This window comes from Podarcis raffonei, chromosome 4 (genome assembly GCF_027172205.1).
Source record: "Podarcis raffonei isolate rPodRaf1 chromosome 4, rPodRaf1.pri, whole genome shotgun sequence".
Lineage (NCBI taxonomy): Eukaryota > Metazoa > Chordata > Lepidosauria > Squamata > Lacertidae > Podarcis > Podarcis raffonei.
The window spans coordinates 76369521-76383143 of NC_070605.1; the positions used below are offsets into that span (position 1 = coordinate 76369521).

Genomic DNA, 13623 nt, shown 5'->3' on the forward strand with positions numbered 1-13623 from the left:
AACCACCAACCTTCTGATCGGCGAGTCCTAGGCCCTGTGGTTTAACCCACAGCGCCACCCGCGTCCCATGGCTACCCCAGTAGCAGCAACTAAAACAAAAATGCTTAGTTGCATCACCCTCTGATCAGCTTCTTCCTTTTCCCACACTGCCCCGCTCCAGGTCAGCCTTCTCCACTTCCAAGATGCCACTAGGTATGCACAATATATATGCCCAGGAGTTATGTGTAGTAATGAATGTGCCTGGCTTTTTCAATGCATCTCCCAACAATCAGCATATCTGCATAGTCCCCGAGTCAGCAGCAGCACCTGCTATTTCTCCCAACCGTTGTCCATAATACATTGCAGTATGACACCAGTGTTTTAGTCGCAAATTCTTGGCTGAAAAACTTAGGACTGTTTCTTTGAATAGATACTTTCAAAGCCTACAAGCGTTCCAAAGTTTGGAAGAGCAAACCTCTGGAAGCAGTACAGCTATAGTGCTGATGGGACAAGCAGTGTTGCCCCCTGGGTTCTCTGCAGCACAGCCATCTCAGCCTTCAACTTTGCAACCTATGCATCAGCACCAGCACCAGCAGCAAGGCTACCTTCAGGTGGGCTGCAACAGAACTGACAGTACCTAAATGGGTAAGCCGCCCTGAAAGTATTTTTTTCAGCTGAAGGGGTGGCATACAGGGTTTTTTGTTTTTATTTTTTTAAAATTAAATTGTGTAGTTATTCATAAAGTAATAAAGACCCTCACATTATTTTAAGAATGGCAGAAGAAATATGACATGGTTGTTTATAAACCCCTTTTTATTAGGAATGCTAAAAAAATAATAATACAAGAACTCACAATGAAAATGCAGGAAGTACATAAACAACTAAAATATTTCTTCAGTTGTTATTTATATCAGATGTCCAACTGATTTATTAATGTTCTCAAGCCACAGCTAGCGCTTCTAGACGTACATTTTTGGGGGTGTATTGCAGTTCTAATATCATTTGATCGGAGTCCACAGTGTCAACCATTTTGTTTTCTTTATTTCTTTAAATACCCTTTGTAAATTAGTCCATAGTTGTCTGTGTTGCAGTCTAATGTTAAATCTCATATTCCCAAATAAAGTAACCACAGGCAGGAATAGGAATACAGGAAGCTAGTTGCCTTTGGTTGGACTATTGGTCCATCTCACTCAGTATATTCTGCGACTCTCCAAGATTTCAGATGGCAGGGATCGTCTGCACACAAAGCAGATGCTAGACCACTGAACCTTGACAAATGGAGTCTCATAACCAATAATCACTATACAAAACTCTTAGTGACTCCCAACTCAGGCCCAGAATACACTGGAGTATCTTGGCATATTACCAAGGATGTCTTAAAATCCTACCTGAATATTCTATCCATTTTGTTTTCTTACCAACATAAGTCCAAAGCTCAGCTGACTCTACATAATTCTATGTGCCTTTTATAATTCTATATAATTATATATAAAAGTCTATATAATTCTATGTGCCTTTTAAATATGATGGAGGAACTCAGACTCCCAGTCAATAATAGCCTCTGCTCTGGATACAATTCCGAGTTGATTTGACTGAGGAAGTTAGGTTTCAGGAGATTGTGGCTTCTGTGTATTGGAAACATCTGCTCACATTTTATGCACGTCAATATGTGGTCTGGAGCAGACACATTTGATTATGCTGGAAACTTTGCATTGGGACACCAGGTTCTAAATCTAACTTCAGCACAATGTGAGTGTCTGGTGTATTTCCTTTTGTTTTATGGAGCCTGCTAATTTCCTTGTTCCTTTTGTTTTTTCCTTTTGCAACACAAAAGCTCCCTGAATAATTATTGTATTGTCATTGACTGCTTTTGGCTTTATAGCAAGTAACTTCCCTTTTAAAAAACAAACAGCCATCATTCCTCCCACTAAAATGGTAAGCATGAAGTGTGGCAATAAGATAAAATGGAGTCCCATAGGGGGAAAAGGCAGGGTATAAACGAATAAATAAATAATTTATTCATTTATACTGTAGGAATACAAAACATGCCCACAACAGAAGGTTGTTGACAGTAAGAGGCCATTAGCCAAAGGCAGTTTATATAACAAATTTGAATAATACAGTCCTAATTTTTTTTACTATGAATTAAGGTAAGCCCCATTGAACTTAGTGGGACATATTTCTGAATAAACATACCTAGGATTGTGCTGCAAGTATTTTCATATGTGCCCATGGCAAACATGATTGTGATGAAACCATTGAAAGAGAAAGTGGAATTAATGAGCATTGCCAATGGAGGACAGAAAAGGAAGCCCAATTATTGGATGAAATGAGTAGGGAAAATCCACTTGCATTTTGTGATTGACTAAATTTCTGACAACTAGAGCTTATCAAAAAGTTCTCGTTCACATAAATCAAGGGCCACCAACCTTTTCATACCAGTGGTTGTTGTTGTTTAGTCGTTTAGTCGTGTCCGACTCTTTGTGACCCCATGGACCAGAGCACGCCAGGCACTCCTGTCTTCCACTGCCTCCCTGGCACACTATGACTGCTATGAGAGTGCAGTATAACACAACATGGCAGCCATGAGGCATGGCATGGCACAAAACTAGAGAGAGTACAGTCATTGCTGTTTCCCATCCTCCCTCCACAGACTACCTCTTATTTGCTACAGGAAGTCACCTATGTTCTCCTGGTCCTGATTGAGGAGATCACACAATACTGATGTTCCACAAACATAAGAGTGCTGTTGCTCATGACAACAGGGAGCATTCTGCAGTACCAGGGGGGGAAATATACAAAGGGGCCATCACATTCACTCTTTCTCACACAGACACACACAGACACACACCTCTTGACCATTGCCATTTCCCAAGAATTGTTTTTTTCTAACAATATAAAATCCAAAAAATATACAAGGGCTGCCAACCTTGCAATCCTTGGCATAAATGGTGCCAAGCTTCATTCATTGACTTAGCTAAGCACGTTTTAAGTGTTCTGCAAACTATTGATCCTAGTCCACCAGCAACAGTTCCGTAGCAAAGTTTTTCCATATAAGCAGAGGGCACTTCTCAGTAGTGGCACCCACCCTGTGGAACGCTCTCCCATCGGATGTTAAGGAGACAAGTAATTATGAAACATTTAGGAAACATCTGAAGGCAGCCCTATATAGGGAAGATGTTTAAGGTATAATTTTTTACTGTGTTTTTATATATCCTGGAAGCTGCCCAGAGTGGCAGATGGATGGGGTACAAATAAATTATTATTATTAATTAACAGAACTACTGTTTTTGATCTGCTAAACCATTATATGACGGCATCCAATTTTGTTTCACATATAGGTAGAGTCTGCAGGCCCTTTGCACAGTGAGCAGGCAGATTCTTTGCTCTTGCCTTCCTACCCTCGACAGGAAGAAAGCGTAGAGTACCATCATATGCAGTCACAGCAACAGCAGCAAGAACCTGCTGCCGGGAGGACTGTCGGTTTGCCTGAATCCTCAAACATGCAACAACATCTGCAGTAGAATCTGCTGTAACAATCAGTACACATTTAGCTTTATTGAATGGTGGGTGGCTGGGCAGGAGGGAAGCCAGCATTTGCATATGTGTTCATTTCAGAGTTTTGTGATGTAAAGAGATTGCCAAGCACAGACCTTGGTGGATAGTGCAATAGGAAAGGAACGGGAATTATTTTGCAGATGTTTGCACTATTTTGTGACTACATTATGTATATTAATACTAATACATACCATCATGTGCAAACTGGTATGTGTTGGTAGACGATTCTTCTGACTATTTTGACCAGAAAGTATTCTGGCTATTCCCCAAAAAAAAGTGGATACGAGTTACTTGGCCTTCACTATTTTGATCTTTTGAATATGAAAAGCACTGGTTCAGAGAAAATCTATTGAGAGAATGAGAGATTATTTTTATTAATATTATTATTATTTTGCACAACTGCACAAAAGGCATAACCTAGCACTTTCGGTGAATAAAAGTTTGTTCTGGTGGCCAGATAAGCACTTCCAGTGAGAGAGAGAACATGTCCTTTATTTAAATAAAATGCACCCTGCAGTTTATAGACCTTGGACTCATAACCTGAAAGTATTAAACTTGTTACCTCTCCCTCTTGCTATTTCTAATGTTTCAAAGAAATTACACTGGACATTTTCCTATTTACTTAGTGAACTACAATTGTAAACAGTGAACTGAAGCACAATCATGCAGCTATTATTCCAATGTACTAGTCATGCTCTTTAAACACTTTGAAGAGAATCTTTTCTACTAAATGAACAGCCCCCTCACAACTGTTCATAGAACAAACACCTGAAGAATATGCACTGTGTTACAGCCCATTAAGTGGGAAAATGCTGCAACTATATTACATATCTTTCATTACTACGTTTAGGTTTGACTTTTCCTCCAAAGCGTTGCACTTTTTGTATGCTTTATGTTGATGTTTCTAAAAAAAAGATTTTATGTAATTATTCAATAAGTAGCGTATAAAGAAGTTGTTGTAAACAAAACAAAACCCTAACCTTGACCTATTTCTATATAAAATAAAATTATATGGGATTATGTGAACATTATTTTGTTTATGAAAGACCAGCTCATTTCACAAGCGAAAAGCTTTTTTTCTCTCCATGCTTTTTTGAGAGTTAATAGTTTGTAAAAAAGCAAACTGAAATACAGAAATTTAGCTTCAGGCCTTTAGCTTGGTCATAAGGGTGCCTGCAGAGAGCTGTTAATACAGCACCCTTTGCACCAAACTTATATGAAACAAATGACTAGCCTGAGGTGGGCTTTTTGCTAACCTTTCCTTTTCATTTGGTGTTTGGTGGATAGAAGTATCTTGTTACTACGGGGAACTTACTGCAGCATACATACCGCTAGGGGATGTGGCTGGCGCTGTGGTCTAAACCACTGCCAATCGGAAGGTCACCTGTTCAAATCCGCTTGATGGGGATGAGCTCCTGTTGCAGTTCGAAAGCACACCAGTGCAAGTAGGTAAATAGGTATCGCTGCGGCAGGAAGGTAAACGGCATTTCCATGCACTCTGGCTTCAGTCACGGTGTTCTGTTGCGCCAGAAGCGGTTTAGTCATGCTGGCCACATGACCTGGAAAGTTGTCTGTGGACAAACGCCAGCTCCCTAGTCCTGAAGCGAGAGGAGCGCCTTTGACTGGACTTTTAACCATCCAGGGGTCCTTTACCTGTTTACTCTTTTACTTACATACCACTTTTGTCCATAGCCACTTTCCATGCAGTGAGAATTTTACTACACCTGTGGCTACTGCAAATGGTACATGAGGCTGTATGCAATGCATTCTGCAGTAAAACACTATTTTGTAAAAAATTAGTTATATTTAGTTACTTTTACTTGTGTATGCTTTGTTGGGGCTGGTAGAGCAATCAGTTTTGCCGCTTAGTACAGTGGTACCTCGGGTTACATACGCTTCAGGTTACAGACTCCACTAACCCAGAAATAGTACCTCGGGTTAATAACTTTGCTTCAGGATGAAAACAGAAATCGTGCAGCGGCGGCACGGTAGCAGCAGCAGCAGCAGCAGCATCAGCGGGAGGCCCCATTAGCTAAAGTGGTGCTTCAGGTTAAGAACAGTTTCAGGTTAAGAACGGACCTCCAGAACGAATTAAGTACTTAAGCAGAGGTACCACTGTATAGGTAATTTTGAATTGCATTGCCTGATCACAGCCTTTCCAGCTAGGTTGTAACAAACTCACCGGCCCCAACACAACACACAACAAAGGTTTTGCGCAACAATTGATCCCATTGTAGAGTTTGTGCATGCCATTTCAAACCACCATAGGTTGATAGGGTCTGGAGGAGCATCACAATTTGGATGTGCATATCTGTTTCTATCAGTCCCTTGAGAAAAATATGACTGCAAGCACACACCTGGGAGGGAAGAATTGTATTCCTGCTTTAAACAATCCTCTAGGAATAACAAGCAATTGTCCCTAGCAAAGGATGAAGAGTTGATGTCTACACCTTTAATCTAGAATTTGGCTCCCTCTCAAACAAGCTTTTTATAGGGCTGAAAAGCAGTTATCACAGATTGGAACCTTGATAATAAAGTCTCAAAACATCTAAAAGTCAAACAAATGTATTGAGGTCAGAGCACATTTCTGATGTAAGATTGTTGTTCTTGCATCCAGAGATCCTGGCTGCAGCTCTAAACATGCTTAATAAAAGTAAAGATTCCCAAGTTGTGTGTTAGGTTAGAGAGGGGGCATAAGTGTACCTTTAAAAAGTAAGCGTCTTGGGTTCTTCTATCGTCTACTGGGGTGGCTAATTACCTGTGGTCTTCCAAATCTTGCAGGACTACAACTCCCACAATTCCTGGCTATTGACAATGCTGACTGGAGCGGATGCAAATTGTGAGTCCATCAACATTTGGAGGACTACAGGTTTAGCCACCCGTGGTTTACTTAGAAGCATACACGCAGTCATAATTCGAAGGGAACAAATTCAGCCCAGGCTACAGCTGACAAGCATGTGGGGGAGTCCCAGATGCATAACTGTTCTGAAATCAGGGTCCCATTTTTCAGTCCTGACTTCAGTAAATAGGAGATTGGCAATATACTGGGCTGCCAATCCAGTTGCAAGGAAGCTGCTTGACCACTGTTACAGGAGTCGGAAAAGAAAGTGGACTGGGAGATGGGATACTGGTGTGGAGACAGGGGATAAGCAGGTGTTTCCATCCTCTGTCATGATAACAGAATCAGTGTGTCTATGATTTTAAGAAGGACAGGGGATTCAGGACAGACCAAACTTGGTTCTTCACATGGCACAACCGCTAGGGCAGCTTTTAAAGGTTATATCACAATGATTCCTCCAGTGTATGCCTCTGAATATCTGTGACTGGGCTTTATAAAAACAGGAGTGGGGGCCTGTTCCGCTCATATCTTGGCATGGGATTCCCATAGGTACCTGACTGCACCACAAAAATGCACACACACCAAAATATTGGACCGCAGTGTGGGAATAACGGCAGCCGACTGCAATTGCATACACTGCAAAGTTGGTGTGAGCCGCTCTCTGCCCTAGTTTGCAATTTGGGGGTGTTCATGATAACCACGGTAATCAAGCAAAACAAAAAAAACCGCCGTGATTTTTAAAAGCACATTTATCACAGGCAGTAGAGATCCTTTATGATGTTGCGCCGCCGCCACTACCAAACCATTAAGACTCCATTAAGCAGCTGCCACCTCTAAGGAAAAGGTGCGCGGGCGGGGAGGGGGAACCACTTTTTAAAGCGTCACTAGCTCCTCCTCCTCCAACCTGCCCGCCATAGAGACGGCCCAACCTCCCGCCGCTATCCCCTCTGGGAGCGCCGCTTAGCAACTGGTGATTCCTGACCCGGAAGCGCTCCTCGTATTTCCATTCGCCGTCTCTATGGCTGTTCCGGGTTCCTTGGTTTCCTCCCATAAGCCCCGGCGCCTTCCTTTCTGGTCTGGTCCTGAGCAGGGTAAGTTGCTACGCTCGAAGCGGTTCTTGTTATCCGAAGCCATCCGCTTCTGTGGGCCTCGCAATGGCGAGAGCCCGGGTTGGGTGGCTGGCTGGGGCGAGGAGGAGTATCGGGGGACGGGTATTTCTGGGCCTGGCCTTGAAGTCTCGCCTGGCGGGATTGAGATTCCTTCCCTCCCCCCCACCCCGCCGATGCCGCCGTGGTTCCATCCTGGCCTAGGCCTGATATTACCAGAAAAGGCAGTGAGGACTAAAGCCACAGGACTTGGAGGGAAGTGAAGCGGTCCAGAAGGACTGTTCTTCGAGCACACGTGTCGTAAAGGACATGGGCATGTGTGTTTGCAGCCTCAAAATCCAACTGAAACAAAATCCGGCAATTCCATTCATATTAGTGAAAATTGGGGGCAGGAGTTTTCGCCTTTAGTGTTAATTAACATTTTGTGTGAGGAAGCAATAGTTTGGTACCGTTTGCACGTTGTGCGTATGGCACTGAATCATGTTTCAGTGCTGTATTCTTACAACTTGCAGTACTATATTCTTACAAAAGGGGGGTCTTCAACAGAATATTAGTTTGTATCTTCTGGCAGAGTTTGAGCCGGGACTCCCTTCACGAAACAAGGTGTAAGGAACTCAAACTGGGCTTTCTATTCCAAGACTGCTGTGTGGCATAAGATAACTTAAAGTTGCTGCTGTGCTATAAATTCTCTCTCTCTCTCTCTCTCTCTCTCTCTCTCTCTCTCTCTCACACACACACACACACACACACATACACACACACACATACACATACATATACACACACACACACACTATTCCACTCTGGTTCTGTTTGTGGTCTTCACATAAACCACCTGCTTGGCCACTATGAGAGCAGCAGGTTGATCTATAGGGGCCTTTGGCCTGATCCAGCAGAGCTCATCTTGGCATTCTAGCTGACACTCAGCGTTCTTGGATTACTGGTTGTGCTTTTCCCTCACGGGCTATATTTTTTTGGGGGGTAGGAGGGTCCCCCCCTTTGTCTCTAAATCACACCATTGCAACTCTATTCTTGTTGGCACTTTCCTTCTATTAGTGGAACTAGAGCATATAGAGGAGAGCAAAGGCAGGGAGTAGATGGCACAAAGGAAGAATCAGGAAGGAAGAATCTTTCCATTCACAATGCTGGAGTTGCAAGTGTACTTTCAGATTGTGGCACAAGTTTGAAAGTATATCTGCCTTTTCTTTTTCTGTCTTTTTTTAAATGTCCACATTAGATGCTCAGATCCTAATTGCAGATTTTCCACAGGCATCTGGTCAGAACAGGATATTGTACTAGATGGGCTATTGGCATGATCTGACAGGGCTGTTCTCCTGTTAAAAAAAGCATTTTTGAGATTCAGCAGAGTCAGCTGCTTGTTGTGTAGTAAAGTAATTTTAGCAATTGTGGACTCTCAACATGAGAGGGAGGCTGGTAGAAAATAAGACACTGGCATTAATAAACTGGAAGCTTTAGGAGATTTGTGCAATGGTGGTGAAGAGTGTGAGCCATGCTGAATTTTAAGCACTCAAGTTGGTGGCCTAAGGTAAGCCACTATTTCTGAATCCTCCCTCAGTTGAAGTATAATAATATTCACCAGGCTCACAAAGTTTGTTAGCATTAATGGGGTAGTCTATGTGAAGTGCTTTGACATGCTACAAGCATTGCATATAAATAGTAGGTATTAGCAGAGCCGGTTTCACTTCTGTGGAGGTACTTGTTACCTGTACAGGTACTGTGTTCTTGCACATGAATGGTCAGAGACAAGAGTCATGGATGAGAGGGACTCCTTTATATGATTAGGATCACAGGGCGGTTAACAATATAGAAACATAAAAATACATAACAGTAACAATTGAAAACAATAATTACCCAACAGTTTTAAAGGCCATGGAGTGTTCAGTTAGCTAGAGGCCTGGAAGAATAATAATGTATTTGCCTGGTGTCTAAATATTAATAGCATGTCAGAGAACACAAGGAGAGACTGCAACCGGGCTTTTCAAAGTCTTTTTAGAATTTTAGTTAACAACTAAAATTGTGGCTTTACATACTGGATGGCCTAAAATCTAGGCCATCTATTCCAGAAGGAGGAAATGCTGAACTCAGAGCCTCTGCATTTGGCAGATGTCTGTTTCTGTCATTTTTGCTCTTATCATTGCTTTGTGGAGCTACTATTTAAGAAACAATGACGATGATAGTATGTCATATTGTGCTGTGTAAAACAAGGCTTTTTGTGTTTTGACATGTGCAGATGGCTCCTGCAAAGAAAGGTGGTGAAAAGAAGAAAGGACGATCAGCCATCAATGAGGTGGTTACTCGGGAATATACTATAAACATTCACAAACGGATCCATGGCGTGTAAGTGGCAGTCCTTATTTTTTGTTCTTTCATTTTTTGAAAATGTGTTACACTGTTACTCAGTGCAGAAATTGGTCCAAGCGACTGTATCATCAAACATTACTTTGGAGTTAAAAGCTTTGTTAAAAGCTTAGAAGTACCATACTGATTGTTGCCTTGTAAAGAATCAGTTGTATTACAGAATATCTCAAGTTCTGTTGTAAGCCAAAAGGGTTACAGGTGGTCCTTAAGGCCCTTTTATATTCATCTGCAAAGGAAAATTCAGCTGTACCAGATTTTATGTTAAACAACCAAAAGTGTACTGATTTGAGTTAGAAATAGTTACCTAATATTATAGTTTACAGGAATTGTATTCACAGGTTTTAAAGAAAGCATTTGATTGTGAAAATAAATATGAATACTTATTTGCTGAAAAACGGCAAAACCTACACACACACACACACACACACACACACACACTGGTACCTCAGGTTACAAGCGCTTCAGGTTACAAACTCTGCTAACCTTGAAAAGTTACCTCGAGTTGAGAACTTTGCCCCAGGATGAGAATGGAAATCGTGTGCTAACTGCGCAGCAGCAGCAATTAGCGAAAGCATGCCTCTAGTTAAGAACAGTTTCAGGTTAAGAACGGACCTCCGGAATGAATTAAGTTTGTAACTAGAGGTACCACTCTCTCTCTCTCTCTCTCTCTCTCTCTCTCTCTCTCTCTCTGTGTGTGTGTGTGTGTGTGTGTGTGTGTGTGTGTGTGTGTGGTTTGGGCCTCCCTTCAGTGTTCCAAGATATGTGATTGGGGACGTGCAGACAAGTAAAAAGCCTGATAGAAAACAGCTTGAACCAATAAGTAAATGCTTATAATGAGGCGCTGCAAATGCTTGGCCAAATAACATAAATATGTTGACACTGCTATTGTAATTAAACTCACTGGCATCCTGGCTTTGGGTTTAGGATGCAAGGTCACTGTTAAATTCAAGAGACATTGGGTAACTTGTGTAATGTTGGCACTATGATTGAGGGGGGAAATAGTCTCTTGGGTGTACTGTTGATGTACAATGGAACAGGTTTAGCGTTCTTCCTGTTTATAATGGGAGGTATTCGGAGTTCATGCTCTAGTCACAAATCTGGACAGGAAAAAACAGTAGCTTAATTTCTGTACATCCATGAGTTGTGGTGAAGCTGATTGAATCTTTCTGTGCTTTCATCTCATCTCCAGCTGAGCTGGCTTAGTTTGTGTTTGAAGTATAGTTAATGGAGTGTGGAAAAGCAAAATTTTTGCAGAAGTCAGTTCTTAGCTTTGACTTTTATGAAAAATCTTCCCTACAGCACGCCCAGAATGAGCTGGGTATTAGAAGGCAAATAAGAAGATTCTAAAATTTATGATTCATCAGAAACTCAAATTTTGCCTTTGTAAGCCCAATTATCATAGCTGAACCTCCTCAAATTACTTCTAGGCCTTTTCCTAAAAAGTAATAAATAGCATAATAAAGAAAAAAGCCTAGCTTTCTCCACCAGCCCATCTTGGTAACTAGTGGCTTTATGCAGGTTTTATATACTGTAGGTGCGGGTGAGGAATTTTCTTCACAAGGGACCCCGTTCCCTTCTAGGAGCTGCATGCTGATAGTGGCGAGACCAAAGTCAGAAGTGGGCAGAGCAAGAGATGCTACTTGCCTTTGAAGGGCAGGGAACATTCCAGCCACACAAAACTCAGGCTGTTGTATATGTGCACACATCCACCCTACTCCTCCCACAGGGTTAAGACTCATTTCTAGTCAGGCGAAAGCACCTGAGGAGCAAGAAAGATAGGGGAGTATGGCTTGAGGAGAGTCCTGAGTCCATAGAGAGGCTTGGATGGCCACATTTGGCCCCTGTTCCTGAGGCTCCTCATCCCTAGGGTATGCTATTCAGATGCTGAAGTCTAGGCACAAACGGGTTCCTGAGGTTTAGGAGTAGTGTTTGTTTTTTCATTTCGCCTACTGGATATTTTCTGTATTCTCAGTGGCTTCAAGAAGCGGGCTCCTCGTGCTCTCAAGGAGATCCGTAAATTTGCAATGAAGGAGATGGGGACTCCTGATGTACGCATTGACACCCGCTTGAACAAGGCTGTCTGGGCAAAAGGAGTAAGGTATCGTGACGAACTTTTTTTTAGTACAGAGGGACACTCTAATGTTACTGCACTAGTACACATGTGCTTAGGATATGGTGTTAAGACATTACACTGTATATTGGTGCAATATTTCAAAAACGTACCATTTGCCAGTCATTTTAGTGGTGGTTCAGATACATCTAGGCACTGCTTCTATTTCTATTTAATATCCACTTTGGCATTGTGATGTATGACAGAAGTTACTGGGGGGATTGGCAGCTGCATTTCTATGTTGAGTACAGAAGAGAGAATTCTTACCCTTCTCTGTCATGCATGGGGTTTCTATCCATCTATTGGTACCAGGCCAAAGCTTAAATAAAAGGCTGGTATCATAGTACTAAAATTAATGGGAATACAGTGGTGCCCTGCAAGACGAATGCCTCGCAAGACGAAAAAACCGCTAGACAAAGAGAATCGCGGAACGGATTCTTTTCGTCTTGCGAGGCACCACTGTAATGTTATGGTTCTCAAATCCCTTGAAGAAACAGCTAGTATTTGAACTGTGGTTCTAAGTATGTTATCTGGGCTGAGCATTCTGTATTTTCCTGGAGAACTGCTTCTGGGGTAACAGGATGTGTTACAAGAGTAGGTCTGATCCAGGGGTAGCCACAGTGGTGCCTTCCAGATGCTGCTGCACTCCAGCTAGCATCTTCAGCCAGCATGACCAATAGTCAAGTTCTTTTTCATGATGCTTATAAATCGTGTTAACTTATAAAAATAAAAAAATGGCTAAAATGGCTTTTCTTGCCCCTTGGACATGAAGAACAGCCTTGAAGGGAAAATTATTAAATGTTAGGATTGCAGAACTGGAAATAGGTGGAGTGGAACTTCCGTAAATGTTGGTGTTGAAATATGCACACACACACACCCATGATTTAATTGTATCGCAATCATACTTTCACCCTTTTTATAGGAATGTTCCTTACCGTATCCGTGTGCGTTTATCCAGAAAACGCAATGAAGATGAGGATTCGCCTAATAAACTGTATACACTGGTCACATATGTGCCAGTTACCACTTTCAAAAGTAAGTCCCCCCCCCCCCCGATTGTAGAATAACGAGGAGGGTTGCTGCCCTGGACTGTATTTCTCACATTGTCAGAGATATTTTGTGTGTGGCTGGTCGCCATTTGTTGTTGTCTACCCTGGTGAACAGTATCTATCTGCAGAACAGGGAGGGGAGGCAATTTGTAGCATTTCCTCTCTCAAAATCTCCAGAGAGTTAGGGACCTCTGGACTTTTGGGAACCTGCAGGAAGGAAAATTGCCTTCCTTCCCCATTCCACACACTATAATCTAAAATTAATGCATGCTGAATATGGATTGTGTATTCAACTTTAACTAACGCAACTTCCTCCTTTTTTACAGGCCTACAGACTGTTAATGTGGATGAAAACTAATCTTTCATTACAATAAAAATGTTATGACATTACTTTAGACAAGTCTTTTTTAAAGTCTAGTTATGAGGCGATTCAGGTTGCTTTGGCTCCCAAACTGGCTGCCTAAATATTTCTTGAAATTAAATCTTTGGTTGACTGCATCTCCTGTCAGCCGCAGCCAGCACTGATATTCCTTTGATGGTCCAGGAGCAACAGATCAATTTTAAGACAGCAATATGGAAATGTGGAAGAGTGAATGACTGCAG

General features: G+C 42.0%; 2 protein-coding genes across 5 annotated transcripts in view; both read left to right on the plus strand.

The window, feature by feature from the left end:
* The window catches only part of NPAS2 (neuronal PAS domain protein 2), a 100165-nt gene extending 95597 nt beyond the window's left edge, over nt 1-4568 (plus strand). For 3 of the 4 annotated variants that reach the window (XM_053384189.1, XM_053384190.1, XM_053384188.1), the window contains 2 exons: nt 410-590; nt 3321-4568. In XM_053384189.1, coding sequence (XP_053240164.1) covers nt 410-590; nt 3321-3503 — 364 coding nt within the window. In that variant the 3' untranslated portion in view covers nt 3504-4568. Of the gene's footprint in view, nt 1-409; nt 625-3320 lie in introns of all 4 variants that reach the window. The other variant, XM_053384191.1, reaches the window with a different exon arrangement.
* A 2769-nt stretch (nt 4569-7337) lies between these two features.
* On the plus strand, nt 7338-13502 carry RPL31 (ribosomal protein L31). The gene is made up of 5 exons (XM_053384209.1): nt 7338-7467; nt 9734-9840; nt 11834-11959; nt 12894-13006; nt 13347-13502. Exons 2-5 carry the CDS (start codon nt 9734-9736, stop codon nt 13376-13378), a joined length of 378 nt encoding a protein of 125 aa, XP_053240184.1. The 5' UTR covers nt 7338-7467; the 3' UTR covers nt 13379-13502.
* Nucleotides 13503-13623: the final 121 nt, after the last annotated feature.

Bases quoted from the DNA above. Each gene is read 5' to 3' on its own strand.
- RPL31 (XM_053384209.1), top strand. From the start codon at position 9,734: ATGGCTCCTGCAAAGAAAGGTGGTGAAAAGAAGAAAGGACGATCAGCC. The intron at 11,960-12,893 runs GTATCGTGACGA...CCCTTTTTATAG, and splicing joins GTCTGGGCAAAAGGAGTAAG to GAATGTTCCTTACCGTATCC. The intron at 13,007-13,346 runs GTAAGTCCCCCC...CCTTTTTTACAG, and splicing joins GCCAGTTACCACTTTCAAAA to GCCTACAGACTGTTAATGTG.